This window comes from Rhinolophus sinicus, chromosome 1 (genome assembly GCF_057876585.1).
Source record: "Rhinolophus sinicus isolate RSI-liver-muscle chromosome 1, RSI-T2T, whole genome shotgun sequence".
Lineage (NCBI taxonomy): Eukaryota > Metazoa > Chordata > Mammalia > Chiroptera > Rhinolophidae > Rhinolophus > Rhinolophus sinicus.
The window spans coordinates 163,081,594-163,108,482 of record NC_142501.1 but is presented as its reverse complement, the minus strand read 5'-3'; the positions used below and the strand labels follow the sequence as shown (position 1 = coordinate 163,108,482).

General features: G+C 36.2%; 1 protein-coding gene across 1 annotated transcript; it reads right to left on the bottom strand.

Moving 5' to 3' along the window:
- Positions 1-1,300: 1,300 nt before the first annotated feature.
- FGF5 (fibroblast growth factor 5) lies at positions 1,301-25,933 on the bottom strand. Its single transcript, XM_019719937.3, has 3 exons — positions 25,065-25,933; positions 16,834-16,937; positions 1,301-4,223 (listed from the first exon to the last, which is right to left on the bottom strand). Exons 1-3 carry the CDS (start codon positions 25,417-25,419, stop codon positions 3,876-3,878), a joined length of 807 nt encoding a protein of 268 aa, XP_019575496.3. The 5' UTR covers positions 25,420-25,933; the 3' UTR covers positions 1,301-3,875.
- Between the last annotated feature and the right edge of the window lie 956 nt (positions 25,934-26,889).

The window sequence follows — 26,889 nt, the reverse complement described above, 5'->3', positions numbered from 1 at the left end:
TCTAGTATTTTTATTACATAAAATTGCTTAAATACTGATGGATAATTTGTAGCTCAATTGTCTGATGATATGTCTGAATGACATTTAGATGTAAAAATGCCTCCACTGACTAGGTTCTCCAGGGTTTTCTATCAGAGAGTAAGATAGAGGAGATAATTCTTTTCTTCAACTAACTTCTAATCGTATGACTCCTAATCATATGATAGTCTTTTTTTTATTATTATTTTATTGGGAAATATTGGGGGACAGTGTGTTTCTCCAGGGCCCATCAGCTCCAAGTCGTTGTCCTTCAATTTAGTTGTGGAGGGTGCAGTTCACTGGCCCATGTGGGAATCGAACCAGCAACCCTGTTGCTCAGAGCTCACGATCTAACCAACTGAGTCAACCAGCCGCCCCCGATAATCTTATTTCAAAAACTGGCCAGTACAATTGGGCTGACTTCTAAAAGAGAAATAAATGAGTCACATTCATTTATCTAAAAGTTCTTTCAAAATTTTTTCGAAGATCATTTGACTTAAAAATAGATTTCACATGATCAAAATTTAGATGTAGCAATGAAGTAGATCTTAAAATGGGTGTAGATTTCCTTTGACAAGTTAGTTTTGCTTCCCACTGCAGCAATGTCTACAATACTGTTTTCTTTTTTTTAATTAACTATACGAGCAATTTTCTGTAACTATAAAAATGGTGCCAGAATTCAAGTGTAGTGCAGTATTTTAATTTTGTTACTGAAAACGTGGGAAGTCATGGCTTAGTTCTTCTCTCCTTTGGAAGGGGGAAAAATGTAAGAAAATTGTTTAGTTTTCTATTTCAAAATCAATTTTATAGAAAATGTACCTACCAGATTTATGGTGTTTCATTTTTAGTTACATGAAATAAAAACATCTAAGATGATATAATTATTAAATTTGGAAATAACTTTTGTTAGTGTCATCTATTATCATTACATGATTTTAAACTGCTGTGCTTCTTTCTATAACTCAGCTAAAAGAATTATGGTAATTTATATACATCCACACTCTCAAATTAGTTTCTTTATGAGGAAGTAATGGTATATTTTGTTAAATAAATATCAGTGTTATTACATCTTATTGGAAACCTCTATTTACCTCTATTGATATTCCAAATAAAGAATATTTTACATTAAATAATATAATTAAACTGAAACATCAGTCTGAGAGTATTTGTCACCTGTCTCCTGGAAAAATTAGATTCTTAAATTTTAATGTAAAATTAATTGACATTTTTAGATGAACATAATCACAATTTAACAACTTCATTTGAAATTAAATGGGTCCAGTTATGTTAAAAATCATCAAAAACTACATAAGCAAAAACCCTCTTAGAAAGTTCTAGGTATTAATAAGGAGTTATATTTATACATGTTTTCTGTAAATGGTGAGTACATTCAATTAATTAATGTAGGTAACTTTATGCTTCAGTGAGCTTTAATTAAGTGCAATTGTGTATGGCCAGTAAACTAAAGATAAGTGTAATTTAAAGGTTTTGTTTTGTTTTAATTTTAGCTTGGCTTTAAATTTTGAAATTAATGAGTTCTGACTTGTATAATATATATTTGGTAGCTATCCTACTGTAACCTTCACATACTAATCAAATCAAACTAGGAGGACAAGACAAGCTATTATGTTTTAGTTAACATAAAACTACCAGCAGCATTAGCCTAATACAATATATGCATTAATTTAGCTTGTTGTTAATCATCATTAATATCATCTTTTCCTTGACCATTTAGGAGCACATGTCTACTGTTCTCTTGCTTTACAACTTTAATTTTTCGTGCATACTAGGAACTTGATATACAGTGCACAATTCTTAACAATATATTAGAATAAGCTAGAGGATCACTTTTGTGCCTGTAAGGTGATATGCCAGTTGGACAAGACAAATCTTTGCTTGCAAAATATTATTGTTTCATTTAACCCAAGAGAATTTTAATATAAAGTTTGAAACTTTACAAGTTTCAAATGCTACAAGCATTTCATTTTATATTTTAAAAAATCATACATTAAATGCAGAGAATATTTAATCAAATTATTGGTTTTATAATAAAACACTACACTAGAGTATATGCATGATGTTTTAATTGATGGATGGATTTTGCTTGTCATTTTATATATATGAATGACAAGCAAAAATATATATATATATATATTTATATATATAAAATACGTGTATAGTTTGTTTCCATTAAAACAACGCAATCTGCTTCAGTGGTAGTAAGTGAATTTGGCAAGTTTCTACTTTGCATTTGTGCACCAAAATAAACTATACATTTTGTAAAAAAGAAGTTTATCAGTAGTCTCTGAAGGAAAAGAAAGATGCTTATATAGAAACCACAAACTTTCTGTGAACTCTTTTGCTCTTCCTATGAAAGACATACTTCTAAACATTAGCTATACCTTTTTTATTGCCATATTTCTGAAGATAAACACTTCTGTTTCATAGCACTCCATAAAAATGATTACCTAAGAAAATAAATAAATCATATAAATTTTCTTAAGTAAAATTTTCCGTGATTTATGCCCAACATTCAGTATTTGGCTTGACAATTAAATGCCATTTTCAACACATCAAATTCCCAAATTAAGTTTCCCGTATCTCCTGGCCAGCTTTTTAAAAATATACATAGAAAACTTTCCTTATAAAAGGGCAGATCTGTTCGCTGGAATGGTTTCCATTAGGATAGGAAACTCAAAGGGTGTTCTACTAAGTAATAAGAATATTTTTGACAGTGAGACTCAACATGGATAAGAGTTACACGACTCATCACCTTCAGTTCTTCTTGTTTATCCAGTAAGTGGGTTGCGCCCCGAGTAGGGATAACAGAGGGTCATAGAAGAGGTATTTTAAGAACTCCAGTTTCGTAGTATATGTTTCACAGACAGAATACAATGTTTTCATCCAGCTGTTCAAGAATGAGGGCGAGGGGTAGACAATAGCAGAAATGAAGGCAAGGTAGAATTAGATCTCAAGAAATGCTGTAAACTTAGTGTACTTGTACCTCTAATCTTCTTCCTTATTTCCAACTTTTAATTCAATCAAAAGTCCTTATACTTTCTCCTTAGTTCTAACCCATTATAACCCAGCCACCAAAGGGGTAGGATTCCATATAAAGTCATGAATTTACACACACACACACACACACACACACACACACACACACACACACAAATCCAAGCTGAGACTTTGGTGTGTTGGAGAGAATTTAAACAGTTTAAGATGTAGAACCAAACTTACATTATCTGAGGTATGGTAAAAAATATATAATAAAAATAAAAAGTGCAATGAATAAGAAAAATGAAAAAGAAATCCACATGTTACAAATGGGCTATAAACACATTTATAATTCATAAACTGCATTAAAATGGTTGTGTCATATTAATTAAAATAATAAAAGTAAGAAAATATGCTCAATGCAGAGGTACTTTAACAACAACAACAAAAACCCAAAAAGTTAATAAAATATTTTATCTGCATCAAAATATTCTTTAGAAACCAAAAATAAAAATGTATCATGTATGTTCTTTCAGGTTGATCTGTAAAAGTCAGAAAAATATATAGTCCATGCTGTTTAACTTTTTGAAAATAGAGTCCTAGTACGCACCAAGCATAAAGCAAAAAGGCTTTATGTCTTACTGAACTGAAGAAGTGTACTCCCGATATTAGTACAAAGAATTCCAGTTCAGTTCCTATCAGAAAACATTTTTGTTTCAGTCACACTGAAACAAATGACCTGACTTAACTACGGGGTAGTAGAGCTGAAGCTGTGTCCAAAATTTTTCTTCAGAGCTGTAAAGACACCTACAGAAACTCCTGAGGAGAAAGTATGGTTTCTCACAAGGCCAAGATGAACATTATCCAAAACGAAACTTCAGTCTGTATTTCACTGTGTTGGGACTTCTCCTGGGTGTAGAAAGGGGAACCTTTGGCTTGACAGGATTAGGTGGCTTTTTCTTCTCAGGAACAGTAACTGTAAAAGAAAGTTCTGGTTGCTCCGATTGCTTGAATCTCGGCAGGAAGTGGGTAGAGATGTGCTGGGGTTTAACCCGGGGGCTGCAGCCTCGTTTAGCTTTCCCTCTTTTATTCAGGGCCACATACCACTCCCGTCCTGTTTTTTCAGTTCTGTGTATTGCTGAGGCATAGGTATTATAGCTGTTTTCTTGAAATCGCTCCCTGAACTTGCAGTCATCTGTAAATTTGGCCTAGGGGAAAAAAAGAAATTTAAGCAGTAATAATATTTTCAGCATGTAATAAAATGAGGTCTTGTACTATAACGAAAAACCAATAATTCCTTCAACCCCTACCTTCCTACTACATTCTTTTATAAAGAAATATTTGCCTCTTTTAAAGTTGCTTTAAAATTACTATTTTTGTTTCTATATTCCTATTTTATTCATCTTTGTAACACTTATTTCTGTTTACTATCTACTTAATGAAATAATATCAATGCATATAAAAATGACAACAGGAACTCTTTAAAATATTTAAATTTGTTAGTATTTTTTAATTACTTAAAAATTTGTAGATAAAAAATTAACTTTTAACATATTATTTTTTACTTCATAAGCCATCAAGAAAATAAATAGAACGAGATTACTAAGAAACAATTGTATAAAAAACATGAATTCATGTTCAGAAAAATGGGGTCATATTATTCCTTTGAAACAATGATACTTTCTCAGTGTTATCAGTATGATTCATGGTGCTGAGAGAGGGGTAGCATATGGCCCTATTAATATTGCATGTGTTAGAGTTCTTCAGGAAAAAATATATCTTTACACAGCGATACAAGAGAGTATATTTGAAGAAAAAATTACTTTTTGGAGTCACTAGCAACACTTCAGCCAGATAGCTAGCTATTTCTCTCTCTCTCTTTCTTCTTGAAATGTTCATGGAAGAGTAGAAAAATCAGACAAGCAGACGTATGTTACGGTGCACCTTGATAAATGGAATGATGACAGAGGTATGCAGAGGGTACCATGATAGCACAGAGGAAGGGAATCTAAGAGGATAAAGGTGACCAGCAAGGCAGGTGAGCTGAGAAAGGCTTTTCAGGGAATGGAGTGAGAACAGTGTGTTCATAGGTCAGCATGACACTACTGTAACTCAGTGTGACTTACACTTAGCATGCATGGGAGAAGAAACAAGGGGTGAGGTGACAAAGCAGGCCAGTACACACTCTATAAGGGCCTAGTTGAAGAAATTGAAGAAATTAAAGGAATATGGTATGGGAGAAGAGCCTGAGCATGGAGTCAGACAGACATTCCATCAAATACGAATACTGTCAATTGAGGTCTTAGTTTTAGGCTCCTTACAGCACAGTTCTTACACATATAGGGCTATTACGAGAATAAAAATATTTTTCTAGGGAAAAGATCTGTACCTTTCATCAAACACAAGAGTCCATAACCCCCCAAGTATTAGAATTCCTGCCCTAGACCAGACCACCTGGTTTCACAATTTCAGAGAGCACCATTTGTATAGAATTCCTGTGCTCAGAAATATCAAATGTTTTAATGCTTATATATAAAAACACTAAATATATATATATATATATATATATATATATATATATAGATATATAGATATATACACATATATTAAGTTCTTACTTAACATCGTCAATATGTTCTTGACAATGTGAAATTAAGCAAAAGGATGCATAATGAAATCAACTTTACCATACTAATGGACATAAACAAGAGTTAAGTTCCTATGGCATATTTCTCATTACAAAAACATCACCATACTTCTAAATAAAGATCCAAAAACACTTCTAGTATTAAACATGGAAAGAAATGTGAGCTATACAGACATTTAAGATTAATAAAAACAAGTAAGAAAATTCTTTTCCAGAATTCTTTTCAAGGGTGACTGGAACCCATCCTGGCAGCTAAGGGCACACGGCAGAACCCACCCTGGACAGGATGGCTTTCCATCTCAGGGCGCAGTCACACCCGCACTCAGATGGAGACAATGTAGACACACTAATTCACCTCACATGCACATCTTTGGTATGTGAGGGGAAACCGGAGTCCCCAGAGAAAATCCATGCAGGCATGCGGAGAACATGCAAACTGCACAGACAGTGGGCCCTGCCGGGATTCAGTAGTTTTTCCCTGTACATCGTCACAATGAAACGACATTGAACAAAATGACGTTATTTGAAGAGATGTGGTATATATTTTCTATATCAGACCAAGAGGTTCTATACTGGAATTAAAAGTCTTTGCTTTTTCTAATAATGCCAAACTTTTCTTTGCAGTACAGATCACAACATTATAATCTGAAAGTCTAACACTGCAAGGCAATCCATGCAGATCTGTTGATGTGGCCACATGGAATTTTTGACTTGTGCCAAGTACTGACAATAGCAGAAGACAACCAATTTCAGAGCATTCCCAACAGCACATTTATCTTATGTATGAGGTCTGACAAATAAGTTCGCAAACTTGTTGCAACAAAGTTGCTAACCTTTTCTGGTATCAGCGGGATTATTCATTATGAATTTGTACCAACTGGGCAAACAGTTATAACCAAGTTTACTATTTGGAAGTGCTGAAAAGGCTGCGTGAAAAAATTAGACGACCTGAACGTTTCACCAACAATTCATGGTTTTTGCATCATGACAATGCATCAGCTCACACGGCCCTGTCTGTGAGAAGAGTTTTTAGCCAGTAAACAAATAACTGCATTGGAACACCCTCCCTACTTACCTGATCTGACCTCCAATAACTTCTTTCTTTACCCAAAGATAAAGGGAATATTGAAAGGAAGACATTTTGATAACATTCAGGACATCAAGGGTAATCCAACAACAGCTCTGATGGCCATTCCAGATAAAGGGTTCCAAAATTGTTTTGAAAGGTAAACTAGGCACTGGCGTCGGCGCATACCTTCCCAAGGGGAGCATATCAAAGGTGACTGTAGTGATATTCAGCAATGAGGTATATAGCACTTTTTCTAGGATGAGTTCGCAAACTTAATTGTCCGATCTCATATGACCGTTTACCTAAGTTATTTACATTGAAGTATAGGTCAATCAACAAAGCTCTTTATTTGGGAGCGAGGAAGCTATATATCTAAAACTTCCACAAGTCCACTGGTGGTTCCCCGGATTTGATCTCTAGCAGGCTGGAAGCTGGTGTTTTAATGAATCACCATCTATGGCTTTCTGTCATCTTGTTGTAACCTATCAGTCTGTCTGGGCCTGTGCTGATATCACTTTAGAAGAGCACACATTTGTTGTTCCTATTTTATTATTATTATTATTAAAAAGAATTTCTTATAAGTCAAATGAAGATTTATCTATAGCTGCTTACCTTTAAAAGGACTGGGCTGTTCTTTCATTTAATTAGATAATCCCAATGTTTTATTTTTTTTTTTTAAAAGTTATAGCCATCTGGAATGTTTTCTGCTACATAAAAGGATAAGCATTTTAAAAAGGTATGGGGGGGTTTCATTTTAAAAAGTAGCAGGTATATTTACCCTGCTTTAGATTTTTTTTCTTAAAATGCATTTGAAAAACATTTTTTAAATACATAATACATTATACCTTGACGTCACTTCTACCCCTGTTTCACAAAACTCCCTTTTCCTGAAATAGAGAAAGCAGTGATTGCTGTATTCAATTTTGATGGTTAGGTTTAAGTATACTGCATTATCTAACCTATTTTTTTCCCCTAAGAGTGTCAAAGAAAATAAAGAAAAAATGTGTCATTTTTTTTATTGATGTGGTACACACACATCACAGTGAATTAAACTTATAGCAATTCCACCTTAGGGTCTTCATATGATTAAGAGTTCGCTGACTCCACCCGCAAAAATTATTCCGTCTAAAACCTTTCTCTTTTCCTCTTCAAAATTCGTGTTCTAAAATTCTGTCTTAAGATCAAAGATGGCTGTTCATGCTGAAGATTTTTCAGGGGTCACCTAACTGTCACAAGGGGTAGAGATGTTCAGAATCTGAGGACCCACATACTATTTGAAGTCCCTTAGTCATTCTAAATCTCACATTAAGACAGGAGTAAAGGCAGTCAGACTGTTTTGGCTTTCTTTAATTGACTTCTAATTTAATGTTTTGTCTGAAAAATTCCTCCAGCTACGATGGAACAGAACCATTTGAAGCAAACATTTGAGTGAGTTTTTTCATCAGGAGCTCTAGTTTCTTCTTGAGGGATCGACTGTTCCTGTCAGTATTCCTGGCCTTGTTCAGGCAAGATGGTGACCCTGAGCAGTGTATCTCCTAATAACATACATGAAGCATCTTTATAGCTGACTCACTAAGCAGCATAGGTCTTCGCTACTGGCATTTAAATATACACACATTCACCATTATATAATTTTGGATAATAAATTTCCCAGGCTACTTTTAATTGTTAAAAACTCCCTTGAATTATACGTCCTTTAGCAAATCCATACTTTTAATAATAGAACTGTTTTATTTCCCTAGAAAAACTGAAGTTGACATAAAGATGGTTTCTACAGTTAAGCTGTGAAATAGAGGTGAATCAAATTTCAAATAAGCTGCTGAAATCAGGACCGCAACCCCTCATTGCCCTATCACCATCAGCCACTACAACACAACCAATCATTAAAAATGTTCATAAAGCACCTCTATCTATGTTTCAAATTCCTTATTTCACAAATTTGTTCAACAGATGTTTATTGACTATATCACATGCCAGGCACTGTGCTAGTTGCCACTTTTACAATGAAAAACAATACAGACATGGTCCTACCCATGTTCTTTGTTGACTTAAATTATCTTCGTTTTTCTCTTTAATTTCTCCTGATCTTGCAAATGTAAAAACAAATTATATTCAATGGAACATTACTCAGCCATAAAAAAAAAGAATGAAATCTTGCCATTTGCGACAACATGGGTGGAGCTGAGATTATTATGTTAAATGAAATAAGTTAAATGACAAAGACAAATACCATATGATTTCACTTATATGTGGAGCCTAAAAAACAAAACAAATGAGCAAATAAAACGAAACAGAAACGAACTCATAAATACAGAGGACTGCATTTATGTTGCCAGAGGAGAAGGGGGTGGGAGGTTGGGTAAAAAAGGGAAAAGAGATTAAGAACTACAAACATTCAGTTATAGAATAAATCATGGGGATGTAATGTACAGCATAGGAGATAGAGTCATCAATATGGTAATAACTATCTGTGGTGTTAAGGGGTACTAGGCTTATTGTGGAGATCACTTTGTAAGGTATATATATTGAATCACTATGCTGTACACCAGAAAATAATATAATATAGTATGTCAACTATAATTAAAAATAAGTTAAGAATAATTAGATTAGCAGAAAAAGCTACAATCAACAAGCCATAATTGCAAAATTAAAACGAAATGTTCAAATCAGCTAATTTCTACATAATTTAATATAGCCCCAATTGAAAAAATAAATAAAGCTTAAAAAATTTAAACTATTTTTGCTTGAATATCCAAATTATTCAGAGGAGGGGAAACACGGTGGTATTAAAGAAAATAAGAACTTTTGGATTAGAAGAACACTTTAACTTGATTGTACTCATCTCTTCACACAGGGAGGACACACAAAGGATATTTAGATGAAAGGTCAAATTCAGTTCACAGAAGGTAAAACTTTGGTTAACTGGGATATCCCCCAAAAAGACGAATTCTGCTTAATTGAAATCTGAGGATCAATTAAACCAAACAGAAAATTCTTTCTAAAATGATATTTAAAAACTTTCTAAACCCTCTTAGTTTCTTAGTAAATATCACGTTGTATGATAATCGAGGATCTTTATCACGTTGTATGATAATCGAGGATCTTGTAATGAATGAGGTGAGGCTGTGCAAACCTGTACCAGTTCTCTTTATAAGCAACTGCAGAAGTAAATATGCAGTCTATGAAACTAATATAGAAAGAGGAGTGAATTTGAAGTAACACCAGTATAAACCTTGATATTTGCTGGGTGTTTAATCAATTTTAATTCTTCCTTTCACTTTGTTTTCTTTGATTTGCCTCTTTCCCTTAATCCTTATGAAGAAATAATTAACCAAATATAAATAATTAAAATGTTTTTATAGGCTGTAAGATTATTAAATAATTAAAATATTATTATACACTGTAATAAAAATAATTATAGACCAAACTGTGCTCTAAGCAAAGTTTCCTTGTGTACGCACCTCTACTTCTCTTTCCCCGGCATCCTTTAAGTGCTTCTTGGTTTTCATCCCCACTCCCACCAGTGGGGTTGCCCCCGACAGGTGCCATTAGCCCAGGCTGTTTTGTATGCTTGTGCAGGATGTTCCCTGCCCAAGGAACCCACCTTTGGTGGTGAATGAAGGCTGAAAGCCAGACCCTGCTCCAAATGCTCCCAAGCAGAGTACCCCAGAACAGGGCAGCATGCACCCAAAGGGGCTGCCCTTTACTCTTTCCTATAGCATAAGTCTCATAAGGGTCAACTGTAGACACATCATGCATCTCCAGAGCATGGCCATATTTCCTACTGGGCCCTGGCCATCTTTCCATTCTATATCTCAGTTCTTCATACTGGGTAACCAAGGGACAATACAAGCTGGTTTCATAATAAACCAACCTGAGCTCATGTAGTGAAGGATACCAACCACAGGATTTCTCCTCTGAATTTCATAAACTGACTTAGTTTACTGAGGGAGCCGGTTCAAAATGCAGACTGCCCAGGCTCTGTCTCCGGAGATTGTGTTTCAGTAAGTCTGAGGTGAGACCCTGGACTGGTGTCGTTAACCAGCAGGCCATGTGATTTTGATGCAGGTGAGATGAAGACTACACTTGGAGAAACGTAAGATAGGAGGTTTTTTTCTGATGCTCTTAATTACTCAATAAAGCAGGGCTATTGAGCGCTACAATGTGCCAGGTGTTTTATGTATATTATTTAGTTCTCACAATAATTCCATGACTATTAGGGTGTTATTATCTGATTTTCCAGTCAGAGAAGTAAAGAAAATGATTCATCTAAAGCCCCACATTTATCAAGTGCCAGGGTAGGCCTGTGACTTAAATCTCAGATCTTCTGATCCCTAGATTCAGGCTCTTTCCATAACACCCAAGGGCATCTCCTAGGCTTTTATATAGTTCCACCTGCCCTGAAGTTGCTCCATGTTAAAACACTGATGAAAAACAAGTGCCACTCCTCAAACCATCAGAGAACATAATACCATCTCTTGCTTTAGGCTGAAATGGATCTCTGAAGCTACAAGTCACTTCATCACACCCAGATTTCCTCAACAAAATAAGCCTACTAACCAGCTTTACATAGTGTGAAATTAAGGGAAAACTGGTATGTATTGTAAAGGCGGAATCCTGAACCCATTTTTGAGCCTGAATTACTACACGTTTGCTTTTACTGTATAAATGGAAAGCTCTTAGAGGGCAAGGGAAGTTTCTATTCAAGTGCCTTTAGGTAGCTCAAGGTCTGGAAGAGTGGAGTGCTTAGTAAGTTATTTTTTTAGTGATGATGAGAACTATTGCTCAAGCTTCCATTTCCTTATAGTTAACACACCCAGCTTTAGGGGCTGTCTCCTCTCCTCACTCTGCCCCCAGCACAGGAAGTCCAGTCCAGAATCTCATTCCCGGCAAGCCAGCTGGCACCTTCTGAAACCAGGAAAGGAGGACGTTCTAGTCCTCGCTTAGGGCTGATCAAGCATACATTCCATGCCTGTTTCGTAAACTCTGCAATTAGCTTTCCTTCCAAACATGATCCCTTAAAACCCTGAGAAACAAAAATAATTCCACCGCATGCTTCTCTTTGGATCTTTAAAATAAGCTCAAGTTTCTTCGCAATAGGCAATGAGCTATCATCCATACTTTATGAAAAGACTGAAGACTACACAATAATCACCTTTTCTGGGATTTTTTTTTTTCAGGAAAAAAACAAGATGAACAGTAGGGCTCTGAAAGAATTATGAGATTATGACCATAGGAAATCCTTGCCTCTTTAAGAGCTTGATCCTGGGAATTTTGCTTTCCAATTAGGTTCCTTTGGGAAAGGAGATAAGGGGCTACTGTATGCACAAAAAGTTTAGACCTAAAGAAAAAAAGGTCAATGATGAATAGGATTTGGGGCTGGTCTAAATATCTGAGGGGTCACAGCTGCCTGACCCCCAAATCAGAAACTCTTCTAAGAGAGGAGATTGGGAATCATGAAACAGCTGTCTGAGAACAAATTCAAGACCTTTTTTTAACATTAAATCCTGAATACTTTCCAGGCACTATTCGAAGTGTTTTATATGTATTATCTCATTTTAAATGCTCAACTATCACAATAGATTATTACTTTAATTTTCCTACTTTTAGAGCTGATAAAACCAAGGAATAGAAAGATTAAGTATAATGACAAAGTTTAACTTAGGCAGAATGACACAGTCTAACCGTGCTCTTAACCACTACACTCAGGAAGGCCTTTCACTCTGACATCTGGACCCATCTCAGATAAATGCAGAAAGGCCCTCTATGGCGCTTTCGATAAAGACAACAAACCTGAAGAGAGAGCAGGAACAGAGTGAGGAGGGATCAGGGACAGATGGGCAGGCAGAGCAAGAGAGACAGGAAGAGAAGAGTGCTCAATTCTACAGGGGACCCCAGCTTGGGAATGAGTGAGAAAGTTCCCAGTGAGGGCTCTGACTAGCCCTCATGACTCTTGGCGAAGCAATTACCTACTTCTACTCTGGATGATCCCCAAAGCACTTTGAGAAGAACATACACCTTCATCCTTATAAAGAATGCTGAAAAAACCTGCATGGTACGAATGTGTTAGCATTGTGTATTTAGAGTATACTCCCGAGGTTTTAAGGAGATCTGTACATCGATTAGTATGAGTGTGTAGATTCAATGAGTGAGTGCACGGAACAGTACAGACTGAGATGGTTGAGGTTCAAAGAAATAGTCTTCCCGAATTGACAAACTTAGCATGCAAAGAAAATCAACATAAATGTTGCCTAAGTCTAACCATTCTGAGCTGATATTTCTGTTTATCATCTTTGCATCCACAGATGATGAAGCATTTTTCTCAATGAAGACTTTTCTGTGAACACAACAGACCTCTCTTCTGTTTTAAAAAGTTCATCTTGAGAGGGGTTCCTGCGCAAGTCATTATCGCACTGAATAACCAACATTTGTAAAACTCTGTGACAAGTTCTGTGGTAGACACATCCCCTCCTTTCTAGATTTTTAAAATCAAGTATTGGAGATACAGAAGTAGATGGGGAAAAAGATCTCAAAAAGACCTATGAATAAGACAGGGAGAGACGGAGGGAGGGAAACAAGCAAAAGATTCATAGCATTCATTCTTTAAAATGTAATTTGAAAAGTATTATTAAAACCTGCAATTATTAATTCTTATAAAATAATATGTGAAAACAATGCAATTAGTTCCAAACAAAACAATATCTTCTTTTAAGCTAACTTTTACCTACCAAATATTATAGTGTTCAAAAAGAAAGAGTATTTTAAAAGGTTATAGTCCTGGTTAAATCACTTGTTAACTGCATTAACTTAGGAAAATACTTAACATTTCCAAGACTCTTTTTTACCTAATTATACAATAAGGTAATGTGAGTGAGCTTTTAGAGAACTATGTAAATACAATATCTCTGTCTAGTAACTAATGTATAATATTCTGATTGTTACTATAAAAGCAAAGTTAAAAAATTTAGTTATCCATGAATATTTCTCAATACCATATGGGTTTACTTGCCTCAGAATTATATGAATACTTTATATTTTCAGTTCACATTTACTTTGTAAATAAAACCCTAAAGGTACTCTTCATTAATTTTGTCCCAGTTTTATTGAGATATCATTGGCATACAACATTGTGTAAATTTAAGATATACGTGATTTTACACACACAGCAGGTCCTCGAATAACGTTGTATCCTTCAACGTCATTCTATTATAATGTTGATAAGAAAAAAACATATTCCTGTCCAGGGCCACCGCCCGTGTGGAGTTTGCACATTTTCACCCATGTCTGACTGGGTTTCCTCCAGGCACTCCAGTTTCCCCACATCCCAAAGATGTGTACATGAGCTGAACTGATATGACTATATTGTTCCCGTCTGAGTGTGGGTATGGGTGTGACTATACCCTGTGATGGAAGGGTGGGCATCCTGTTCAAGGTAGGGTCCCGTCTGGTGCCCTGAGCTGCCAGGAGAAGCTCCCGCCGTCTATAGTCCCGCCTCTGAACTATAAGAGAATAAGCTGGTTGGGAAGGAATTTTCTTGTTTATAGTAATCTGTCTTAAATATCTGTATAGCTCACATTTCTCTCCATTTTAATATTAGAAGTGTTTGGGGTCTTTATTTAGAAGTGTGGTGATGTTTTTGTAATGAGAAATATACCATATGAATTCAACTCGTGCTGATATCAATTAGCCTATGGTATGCCTATATACAATATATACATATAGCTCAAAATTATTGTAAATGTACTCTTTAAATGCCTCTGCACAATTATTAAAGAAAATCATGAATTTACACATTTAATCCTAAAAGCATAAGGGTTTTAGCCTTTCAGTGATGCAATTTTGTAAAACAACTAAATCAAATACTGTAATTCTACTTAAAGTTACAAGAACAATTTTCCAACATGTTTAAATTGAAGCTGATAACAGGAAATAAACCATCTGGGCATAAAACTGATAATTGCTGGGATTAATACTATTTCTGAATTCAAAATCCTTAAAAATAAATCACTTTATAATTTAATTAAGTTTCCATCTAGAAAAAAAGTGCTAATAAAAGCTCTGATAAAAGAAAGTAGGCTTAGACAATCCGTTTAAAAGGAATCCACATAATCATACAACTTCATTTTTTATCTACAATTCAGCTCAAAGTCATCAGAATGACTTTTATATCAAAGAGCTGCAGTGAGTGACAAGAGCAAGACTTGCTTTGTACTGTTTAAAAGTCATTATTCCATGAAATAACTTTAGCCTGCCAAGATGAGAAAAAATAACAGATGCTGTTTTTGCATTATCTGCATTATTTCAGCCAGCCATCCTTAGACATTTGGGTCAAATTTCTGGAAATTTGTTACTTGCTTTTGACAGAGGAATCATGTATCCTAACCTCTCAGTTTGACCTTTCTAATTGGCATCCATTTGTAATACTTCGCTTTCTGTGGCAATTAGCCTTAAACTGGCCCAAGTTTAGTCTAATTTTGTGCATGTACTGGGGCATGAATCTGATTATTTAAAAAAATTAAGATTTTCACCCAAAACAAACAAACCAATAAAATTTTTTTTACATGCACCGCACATTATGATGCTTCAATTTTGAAGATGTTTCAATCTTTTTACAACCTTGAAGTTAACTGAGGAAAAATCATTCAGTGCACATGTGTTTGATCATTGTTTTCTATTCTGTATGTAGATTTTTCAAAATCAAATTTTTAATAAAATGTTATGTCCTACTTTCACAAAACAATGCAGACATTTGCCCCTTAATGTAATTTAAAAAATCAAACAGCAATTATTTTATGAATACCATATTATAGCTTGCTAGAATATAATAAACCAGCCCAGAAAATGAAATAGGTAAATCTTTTTATAATTCTTGCAATGGGTGATTAAAGAGATTAACAAAGGTTTTCAATTTATATTAATAAACTGAGATATTAGTAGTTTATTGTATTTAGATTATCACATAATAAGTAATATTTTTTGAGCACTTACAATGTGCCAAATACTAATCTAAGACTTTTATGTGTATTATCTCATTTAATCCTCAAATAACTGTAAAAATAGCTGGAATTCTACTGTCTTCTCCAAGAGATATTAGCAAACCAACTTTGGATGCTAGGGAAAGGAAAATTGAATCTTACACATTTAACCAAGTGAAATTCTCATTGAATTTTTTAAAAGATCTGTAAAGTAGAAATCATAAATAGTTAATTCCAACAAGAATTAAAGAGAATGAGAATTAAAGGACTAGCACTGAAGACTTGCTTTTTAAAATGATTAATGTGACAAAACTTAGTACACTACAGAAAAAGTATAAATCACTTTTAAGTGCTGTGCCTATGTACTAATACAAATTAACAGAATCTGTGAGTAGGAAAACTAAGCTAAACATATTATCTTTAAAATGCGTTATTGTTTCCCAAGCAATCAGCATTTTCAGAACAAAACATAGAAATCTATAATTTATAAATTGATTACAAAATGTGGTCTGAAGAAATGTTTACAAGTGCAAAATTAAGTTTTTATAGTTTTAAGAACTGTTTTTGATGCAACAAAAATACAAGATGAGAATTCTGCAATGAACTGAATAAAATTTCGCTATAAAAGGTCAAAGTTTTCTCATTATTGGTTTCCTCCCTCCATACTTAGTAATATGAAAATATGTTGTATAACTTAGACCCATTTTTGACATCATAACAGCTTGTAAAATTAAATAAGAACCTGGGCAACTAAACACACACACGCCATAAACATGCAAATTTAAATTGTTACATTATACATTATTTCCATACTATTTCTTCTCACTTGGACCATGTTTAAGAAATAAATAATGGCAATCACTTTGAGAATGTTATTTTCAAATATACGTAACCTTAAAATTTTTTGTGGACTCTATCTTTCCAAGTAAATAAAATATTTACATGATTACTTACACAAACATACACAATTCTCTTGGTTAAATGTACATATAATTTTACAAAAACAAAAAACATTAAGTTCTCTGGTCAAATTTTCCTACCTACTAATTTAGAAAATTACTTAATTCCATTTTACAAATGTAAAATCTCCATAATGCTTTTAACAAATATAAAGTGGTTCTACTTACACTTGCATGGAGTTTTCCTTTTTTTGACATCGCTAAAAATTTGTTGCTGAAAACTCCTCGTATTCCTACAATCCCCTGAGACACAGCAAATATTTCCAAAATACCTAGGATGACAGAAATCCCAAAATAAAACACAGACTCCTCCATAAACCATTGTGAAGAACTGAATTGCTACATAAATTCTTTCCATTCTTTATTATGTGATTTTTAAAAAAGAATTTAACATTTTTGATATTCATTATGTAAAAAAAAGGCTAGCACTCAAGTGTTTATTTAAAGTGATAGATTTCAAGATTCAAAAATGTAGTTCTGTTTCATTAGTAATTCTTTTTTTCTTACAAATGATGTCACTTTTAGTAAACAATGTATTGAGTTTGAAATAGAATATTTTCAAATTCTAAAGGAACTGAAAACTTTAAAAAATATTTTTCAAAATAATTCTCATACATTGCTTTTCTATCAGAGATAATACACTACTTTTAATATTAAAGCACATAAAATTTGTACTCAAGATTAGTATAGACTGTTGAAAGCCTTGAAAATAATACTTATTTACACAAAAGAAATCCCTCTTCTCAAGTTATCATAATTATAAAAGTACAAATCAATATATACCATATTTTGAGTAGCTCATTTAAAGATTACACATAACAAGATACTAAAAGCATTATAAATAATTTGGTATTATTGGCTCAATGAAATGTTTAATGGATTATGGATTATGGCTTGAGACATCTTGCATTTTAAATGACTGTTCTGGAAAATATTTAATGAGGTATTTTATTACGTTATTGCTTATATTTGGTATTTCATAGTTAATATTATCAAGTCAAAGTCCCTCTGTCTCCTATAATTTGAAAGCCCACATCCCTAGGTCAAGAGAATCATGCATCACAATTCACAGAGTATTTTAAGAAAGATACTCCTAGTCTGTATATAATTGGAATTTCTGCTGGTTTATCACAGAGTCATATACATTATATGAACACGAGAAAAGCATACTGCTTTTTGATAATTGTCTACATTAAATTGTAAAGAAAAAAAAAAGACAACATAATATAGTTCACTAGAGCTAGTAAAAAGGGAAAAAAATTTCAACATTTTAATCTATAATATTTTGAGCATATATACTAATTAAGATCTCAATAGGACTCTGCTGAATAGAAATTCACGTGACTTTCTTGAAATAACAATCTCCCACTGAAGTATTTGAAGTACATACAAAATTATTCAATTTACAAAAGTAGTAAATTGTGAATACACATATATGATTTGTACCGTGTTTCCCTGAAAATAAGACCTAGCTGGATAATCAGCTCTGATGCATCTTTTAGAGCAAAAATTAATATAAGACCTGGTCTTATTTTATTATAATGTAAGACAGGGTCTATTATAATATGATATGATATGATATAATATAATGTAATACCGGGTCTTATATTAATTTTTGCTCCAAAAGATGCATTAGAGCTGATTGTCTGGCTAGGTCTTATTTTTGGGGAAACATGGTATAAATACATATGAATCTTTATTGAGCACTTGTGTTGCACAATGTGACCTAATGCCTATAAATATATTAAATACTGCCCCTTATTTATTCAATTTGATTTCTTAATATTTGATCGGAAAATTTATGGAAGAAAGGGCTAGCAGAACTATTAGTTTTGTTTAAGTGTTCTTAGCCCAGAGTAAACAAAACACATCTCAAGAAAATTGCAGCTACCAATTATGGCTGTTTCTTCAAAAGGAAAAAAAATAAGAAACTATTAGAAAGGAACTACTTTTGCTTTAGAAAGAAACTGCTGTCTCATAAATTCTTTTTTGCAAAATGTTCAAAATACCATTTACAATAGATTTTGCTGTATAAGTTATGACTGTGATGCACACCCAAAGATCTAGAAGCATTATCATGTTATCAAATAGTAACAAAACACACAGAATGCTTTGTAAAGTTAAACACACTACGGGATGTTAACGTGTTTAATAGTATTTAACAAATCATGACTAGAAATCTGATATAAGTTATATTTCTATCAAAATTATAGAATGACATTGAAAACAGCATTAATGATTTTGTATATTTGGGAGACGGGCGATGTAATTGTGAATACTGTGTAAATGTGTTAAAAAGCGAGACAGGGAGAACATGAGAAATTGTCCATGTGTGGATTGATAGCTGCAAAAGACACAATATGGAGTTCATAGAAAAGGAGAGTTGGTTGTATGTTTCCCCCAATTTATTCATGGTACTATATTGTTAAGAGGTTTTTTCAATTCCATTTTCTGGAAAATTACCTGTTTTTGTGGGAAAAAAATGCATGGCAGCATAAAAGATAAAATTCTCATTCAGTATATGTGTTTGCTTGCTAACATTTAAGAGGTCAAAACAAAAAGTCTCTATATAAATAGCTGTTTAGTGGGACTACTGCTTTGCCTATGTAAACTATAGTTGTCTGACAATTAACATTCTATTTTTAAGACCAATTTTCTTTTAACTTATTTACTAACACATGTTACATTCTGCATGTATATATGAGTATATTATGCAAAATTTGCATTGTAATGAATTTTATATATGAGGAAGATGAAATAATGTATGTGAAAGTGTTATTTTATTACATACTGCGTGGTTTCTTTTCTTGTAAGTTCCATCATAAAAATGACAGCTTGCCTGAGAATTAAAGGATTTTATCATTTTAAAAACATTATATTTACATGTACACACATTAGAAACATGGTTATCTTTGGTGACCGTAACAAATGCCGTTTCTTTGGCATGGTAGAGGAAAAAAAACTGATTGAAATGCTATTAAGGGGGAAAAGGAAGTGAAACAGTAAAGACAACTCCTCTAAAAAAATAATATTTAATTGAAAGCTTTAAAAATATACTTTTACATATATCATTCTGTTTAAAATTATGACAAATACAGAGGAAAAAAATGAGGTTAAATGAAATATTTTTTCACACATGTAACTTGGGTATGATTTTCTAAATCTTAATGTAATTATGGCATAATATTGTGATCACCGTTAAGATCAGAATTTCCAAAGTAATTTCAACGTCTTTTTTTTTCTAGAATATTGGAGCAGATTCTACAAGTCCCACAATTCAACTTTCTGCCCTCCCTAGAGATCACTACGCTAATATACGCCAAATATTTGTAACTCACTAAAGATTCTGCATAATATTTTAAACCCATGTATGTTAAATCACACATATATAAATCCCAAGGAACATTTCTCTAAAACTGATTTTTTTCCAATTTCAGTAATATCCTGACTCTTATTACCCTGTTTCCCCGAAAATAAGACCTAGCCAGACAATCAGCTCTAATGAATCTTTTGGAGCAAAAATTAATATAAAACCCAGTATTATACTATATGATGTTATATTATATTATATAAGACCTGGTCTTATAGTAAAATAAGACCAGTTCTTAGATTACTTTTTGCTCCAAAAGACGCAGTAAAGCTGATTGTCCGGCTAGGTCTTATTTTCGGGGAAACACGGTAGTAGGAGTCAGTAATAATGAATTTGATGGGAATTTACAATTTACACTGTGGATGCCAAGATGGTATACTTTGTGGAAGGCTAAATGTGTCTCACAGATGACAGATAATCAACGAATGTTAAGCTAAATTGGATTGTCTTTGACTTTACTACCTCTCCTTCCCTTTTCAGGGTACCCCACATACACAAGTCTATGGACACATGTTTTAGTACTCTCCTGCTATTAATATTTTCGTCCTCACCTGTTTGGGGAGTGGGACAAGGGGAAAGGATCAGTATAAATTAATTCACATTAAAGTGTTAGTGACAATGTGTTATTTTTCCTAGGGTATTCACATTTAAGAGGATCAAAAGAAAAGGGCACCTCAGGGATGTTGCCCTTTTCTTTTGATCCTCTTAAATGTCAATACCCTAGGAAAAATAACACATTGTCACTAACACTTTAATGTGAATTAATTTATACAAAAAAATAAAAATAAAAATAAATAAATAAATAAATAAATAAATAAAGGGCAGTGCTGAGAGAAGGAATTCTCTCTTAGTGGAATTTTGGGGTTGACATCTAGGTTGAAGGAGACAAGCACTTGATGTCTTTCAGATTATACACACACTGTTTAATTCACTTATTTACCACACAGACATGCAATTCAAAGTAAATTAATTTCAGTAAGAAAATATATACCTAGATTTCTTAGTTACTTAGTCCCTTCCAGATTTTTTTTAAATACAGCAGGACTCTACTAATGACGGCTGATATAATTAGATAGACTTCTCCCTTTTCTCTTTTTGTAGTGAATAAGACACAGATAGTCAATACATTCAGAAGCTTTCAACAGCACATCTGAAAATCCTAAAAGAAAAATAATTTAAAACTGAAGGTTCTCTACTTGCGTCCCTACAGCAACAGATAGACTGCATTGTTACCAAATCTATCTTAAAATACCCAGTTCAGCAGTCTTCATTGATTAGACTAATAACAAATTTTACACTTGAGTTCTTCCATACAGTAGACACAGATTCTGGTTTATCTAGTTTTGCAGGACTATATAAAGGTTGACCCTACATGACAGCAAAATTGATTGTGAACTAAGATTTTTAAAAATAGGTAAAATTGAGGATTCAGTTTAGTCAAAATATATGATAGCAATTTTCATATTTCATGTGAACACTTTGGTTTTGTGTAGCCATAGCCTTAATCGTTTGCTCCCTAAATTGACAATTACTTAATTGTCTATTCTTCAATGACCCAATGTAAATCAGCAGAAGCACTGTATTGAAACTAAACTTGAAAGCATAAAACTTAAAGCAACACCTTTGCTTCTATTCAATAGTTGGATTTCATCATCTATCTTGTTCATCTTTCTTCATCCTTCCCTAGGATTTCCCCATAGTAAGAGTTTATGTGAAATGAACTTGATTCTTTGTTCTGTCTTCGAAACTTGGGATAACTATTGTACAAGAGAACTAAGAATATATTAAGTAATATATCTTAACTAAACAAATTATATTTCAAAAATCTGTGGCCAGAGTGTACTTCTGATGGTGAAACTAGAAAACACTGTTTGCAAACATGTTAATGTCAAATGATAGTTGGGAAACATATATGTATATGCAAATTATATATATATATGTTTGTCTGTTCTGGCAAATATTACAGAAAATTATTGACTTTAAAAGAACACAATGGCAAAGTTTTGACTTTTCTAAAGTAGCAAGCTGTGACAAAAAAAAATGTTTTTTTTTCATTGCTCACTCAGACAGTAGAATTAGATGATGCGGTAAAACTCTGATGTACCCTTTATGGATCTCTATGATTCCAGCTCTCCATGTCTCTTGTGAGACTTAGACAAATGTTTTCTCATATACTCTCACTAAAAATCCATGACCAGAACCTTAGTTTACATATGTCTCAGGAAACCATCGAGTGCTATGCCTTCAAAGAGGTATATGACCAACTGTAATTAACTTGCTTCTGTTTTTCTTTCACAGGGCAGAGACTCATTTTAAATTTCCAAATTGTATATTATCCTACTAACCAAGACATATTCCATGAATTTTTCATGGATCAATGGTCATGAACTCTTATGAAATAGTATTAAACACTCCAGACATCACAAAGCAGAAAATCACCATGATTTGAACACTTACATTATGAGAAAAACCTATGGAAGGCAAAAAACAAACAAACAACAAACCCCCAATTAACCCAAAAGTGATCAAAATATCAAGTTGGTGAGGTACCTATACTATATTGGGTGCAGGAATAAATGAATGAATGAATGAATGAATGAATGAATGAATGATCACAAGCTGTGTGAAACATACAGACTAAACTCTGAAAGGCTATTGTAAACTGGAATGAATTAGGAAAGTGTTAGTGAAATTAAGGAAGTTCTTTTAGGCACTGTTTAGGAAACACTTCTGTTCTTTTGTAGATATCCTTCAAAGCAGATTTTAAAATAAAGTGTACCTTGGGAATAACATATTGGTCAATGTCTTCTTTAGCTGGGTTTATTGTTTGGTGAGCTGTTTTCACTTTTCTTCCTATGTTTTTCTACAACTGCCCCTTGGGTAAGGCCTAAGCTGCAAAAAATACTTGTCTATATGGTTTCTTCCAAGAAAAGAGGGTGAATATCTTGGAAACAAGTCTGGTTTTCAGAGATCACTAACACACCCAAACCCACCCCAGACACATTCTTTTACTCCCCTGGGATCCAAACTGCTGCTTGAGGCATGCTAACTTTAGGTTTTTCCCCCTTGGAACACAGAAGTTATCCTCTGTTGGTGCTGATTTTCTGAATAAGCTATAAAAAGACCAAAATAGAAAAGGTTTTCACATAAGAGAAAGGAGGAAAGATTTCCTAGAAGTGGAAAATAAGCTCTGATGTCTGATGGAGTAAAGAGCTGGGTTGGACAAAATGAGGACAGACTGAAATACAGGAATACACAAAAACCCTCCCTGCTCCTAAAAACCTCAGAAAATTCCTTCACCCTAACAGATCTTGCGCTTTATCACCGAAGATGGTGAGTTGTTTGATAAGAGTAAAATGAACCTTAAAAACATAGAAACAGGCTCCTCTAAGAAGCGTGTGGGTGGCCCTGGGACTCGCTGGGACGTATGTGGAAGGCCACCTCACCACGTGCCAGCCGCACAGCCAGCTGGAGCTGCACAGCCCGAATGACTAGTCAGGGACAGGGGGCGGGCATGGACCCGCTCCTCTTCTGGCGCAAACCTCCAGATCTGTCTCACCCCGCCTCCTGATTCCCCAGGAGAAGGCTAGCCAGCCCGCCACCCTACGGCTGTGGACACCTCCAAGCCCGCCCCTCTGTGGCGCCGGCGATCCTCCGGAGCTCGGGTAGGACGCCCAATGGCTCGTGGGGTCCTTGGTTTGAGACGGAACAAGTTACCAGCTTCAGCTTCCTCGATCTTAAACAAGGAATTTATACACTCAGCAAATTAAGTGTGCAATTTCTGTGGGCCACGCATTGCTCTAGGCAGAAGGAAAGCAATAGTGGTCAAAACAATGAAACTTACAGAGGGTGGAGATTGAAGTACACCTGGGAGCGACCAGGTTCACACTTGAGAGCCGCGTGCCCACGAGCAGTGCCGTCTGCTGACCAGGTTTCCGCTCTCCCTGGTATTTCAGAGGCCGGGGCTATGGTTCTATCCGTTGGGCTAATTTCCCTGGGGCAGCTCTCTGGCCCTACCGAAGTAAAGCCTCGCAGAGATCGCCTCAGTCCCGCACACAACCCCAACCCCAAACCATCTCTCCCCTAAAGGCAGTGAGAGGAAGCTGTAAAGCGTCAGTGACATTCTAGAAACGCAGACAGGATGCAAGGGAACAGAAGATGAGAAAGGAGGGAAGGAGAGAGAGCTAAAAGGAAAACTCACAGAATTTAAAACTTGGGCTTAAGAAACACCTACACAATTTGCACCTATACCGAATTGAACCTCTTCTGAATTTCTTCTAAAATAAAAAACTTTCCCCTAATTGTCCTGTGGGACCAAAGGCTGGCCACTCTTCCTAACAAGGTGTTGTCTGGGTCTCAAAATACTAAACGTTGCTAAATCCATCTACAGAGTTAACAATGCAAACGTCCATCAGGTCGCCCTCTCCAAACGTGTCCAGTTTTAGAGATTACTGTCTTCTCCCAGGCAGAGTATTTCTGGTCTCCCCTTAGGATACGTGCAAGCATGTAAACACAATAGACATGCCTATTCATACATTATATATTATTTGGGGGTTTATGGTGACAGTTCAGGGGAGATAAGATTTGATTCTTCTAAAAATTAACTTTCAGCTATGGGCTGGAAAAAGAGATGCACTTTGATGCCTAATGAAAAATACTAGCTTAGTAAACAGAAGCAGAAAGTAAACAGAAACTAACCGAGAAAGATTTTTGTTTTTTCTCCAGGCACGGGCTGGAGGTCCTCTTTGAGACCAAGGTAAACTGGAAACAAGGTGCCTGTCTGTGCACCAGCCTCCGGATAGCCTACACTTCAGGAATCGCCATTCCTTACACCCACGAGTGGGGTGCGCGTGTGCGCACCATATAGACGCATCTCCACCCAACGCGCCCGGCGATTTCGAGGGGTCAGATGGGTCCCAGCAGCCAGGGCTTCGAAAGGTGCGCTGATGGCCCAGGGAATCACCGGTTGTCCCTCCCGAGGCTACCGCCGCCGCTTAGGATGTGTTTTGCAGGAGAGCGAGCAACTTACTTAACATATTGGCTTCGTGGGAGCCATTGACTTTGCCATCCGGGTAGATCTGCAGATGGAAACCGATGCCCACTCTGCAGTAGAGGCTGCCGGTCCGGCGCCCCGAGGGTGTCCACTGGAAACTGCTCTGCTCCAAGCCGCTTCCTTGGCTGCCCAGAGAAGCCGCGGAGGGAGAGGAAGCAGAGGAAGAAGAAGAAGACGTGCTACTGCTGCTCTGGCGGCTGCTGGCGCCTCCCGGGTTCCTATCAGTGGCAACGGATCCCGGTTGCCCTTTGGGGGCGAGGCGCTTCTCCCCGTGAGCCCAGGCGCTGAGAATCAGGTGGCTGAGGAAGAGGAGGACGAAGGACAAGCTCATTCTTCCAGTAGCGGGGGTCCTAAGTACATCTTGTAGGGCTGGTTCTGGGCTCTGTAGCCCCGGTGCGGCTGCGTGCCTCTGGCGCTGCCCCCCTCGCCGCACTGGGTGGACATAGCCTCTGGGAAGAGAGAGGGAGAGGGGGAGAGAGAGAGGCCACCCGAACGGATCTCGGCGCTGGCACTGGGATATTTATAACGCCAGTGATCTCACTGCTCGGTGCACGCCTGAGAAGCTTCCCCTCACCCGCCGCTTTGTGTACTCTCTGGCGGGTGCCGGGAGAGAGCCTGGCGGTCCCGGGGGCGGGGGTGTGGAGGAGGGAGGGGATGAGAGAAGGGAGGGGGAGGAGAAGCCCAGAGGAAAGGAGCTGCACCCCGACCCCGGGCACGCGCACACCAGGGCCACGCACCCCAGCGGTTCTCACGCGCCACACAGCCACCCTCGGACTAGAGCCAACCCTGCGCGGAATTCAGCTTTGCGAGCGTTGAGTCCTCTCGGGGCAGCGAAGGAAATGGGGGGTTAAAACGTGGAGGTGAGTTCTCGTCCTCTCAACCTCTGCGCACGCCTGCGTGTCAGCGAAGCACTCTTGCCTACCCAGGACCCAATTTCCAGGTTCTCTTCCCTGTATCCAGCGGACCCCTTTCACGACTCTGGCCTGGGAATCCCCGGGGAACTGCGTCCCTCCAGGAGATCCCACTGCTTCAAGTGCTTCGGCGGGGAACCAAGCAAGGATTCGCAGCTCAACTTGGGAAGGCTTTGGTGTGGCCGGGTTGGAGGAGAAGGCTGTTTTCTGTTGTGTGGTGGTGGCTGTCACTGATTTATTAAAGAGTTAAGGAAGGGGTTTATTTAGGGTTTAGAGAGACACTCTGAGCCATTACGCCACGAGTCGTGCTGCTTTCCTGTTGGAAACTCTCCGTCGCGCTAAATATTATGCCGAATTTGTTTTTTCCTTCTGGGAAGCTATCGATCTGTGTCCGGGAGAGGGAACGCTCTCGCACACCCGCGCTCAGAGCCGGGCAAGAGGGGCAGGGGCTGGGCACCAGCACATGTGACTGACTGTCCAGTTGTCCTCTCTCGCCCCAGGATCCCGTTGGCAGGAAGGATTAGCTAACAGCTCGCTTCAGCTTACTCAGAGCTGCCATTGACTGAAGGGCAGACCCCAATGAATGATTAATGATGCGTGCGCTGGATTTCAGGAAACCTGAGAACCGAGAATTTCCATGTATGCAATGCCCCTACTGTCATTTATCTGAGAAATATACCTGACTCGCATTCTTGGAATAGTTCTGTCTGAAAACATATTTGAAGCTTTAAGCTACGCTCTGATACATTATTCATTGGTCATTTTAATGAAAAGGCTGTGATTTTGACCGATAAGGTCAATTCGCATAAGCCAAGGTTTATGCTAAGATATGGCCTCATCCATTATTGAGTACCCACTTAAGGATTCCTGTCTCCATAATGAAAAGCATG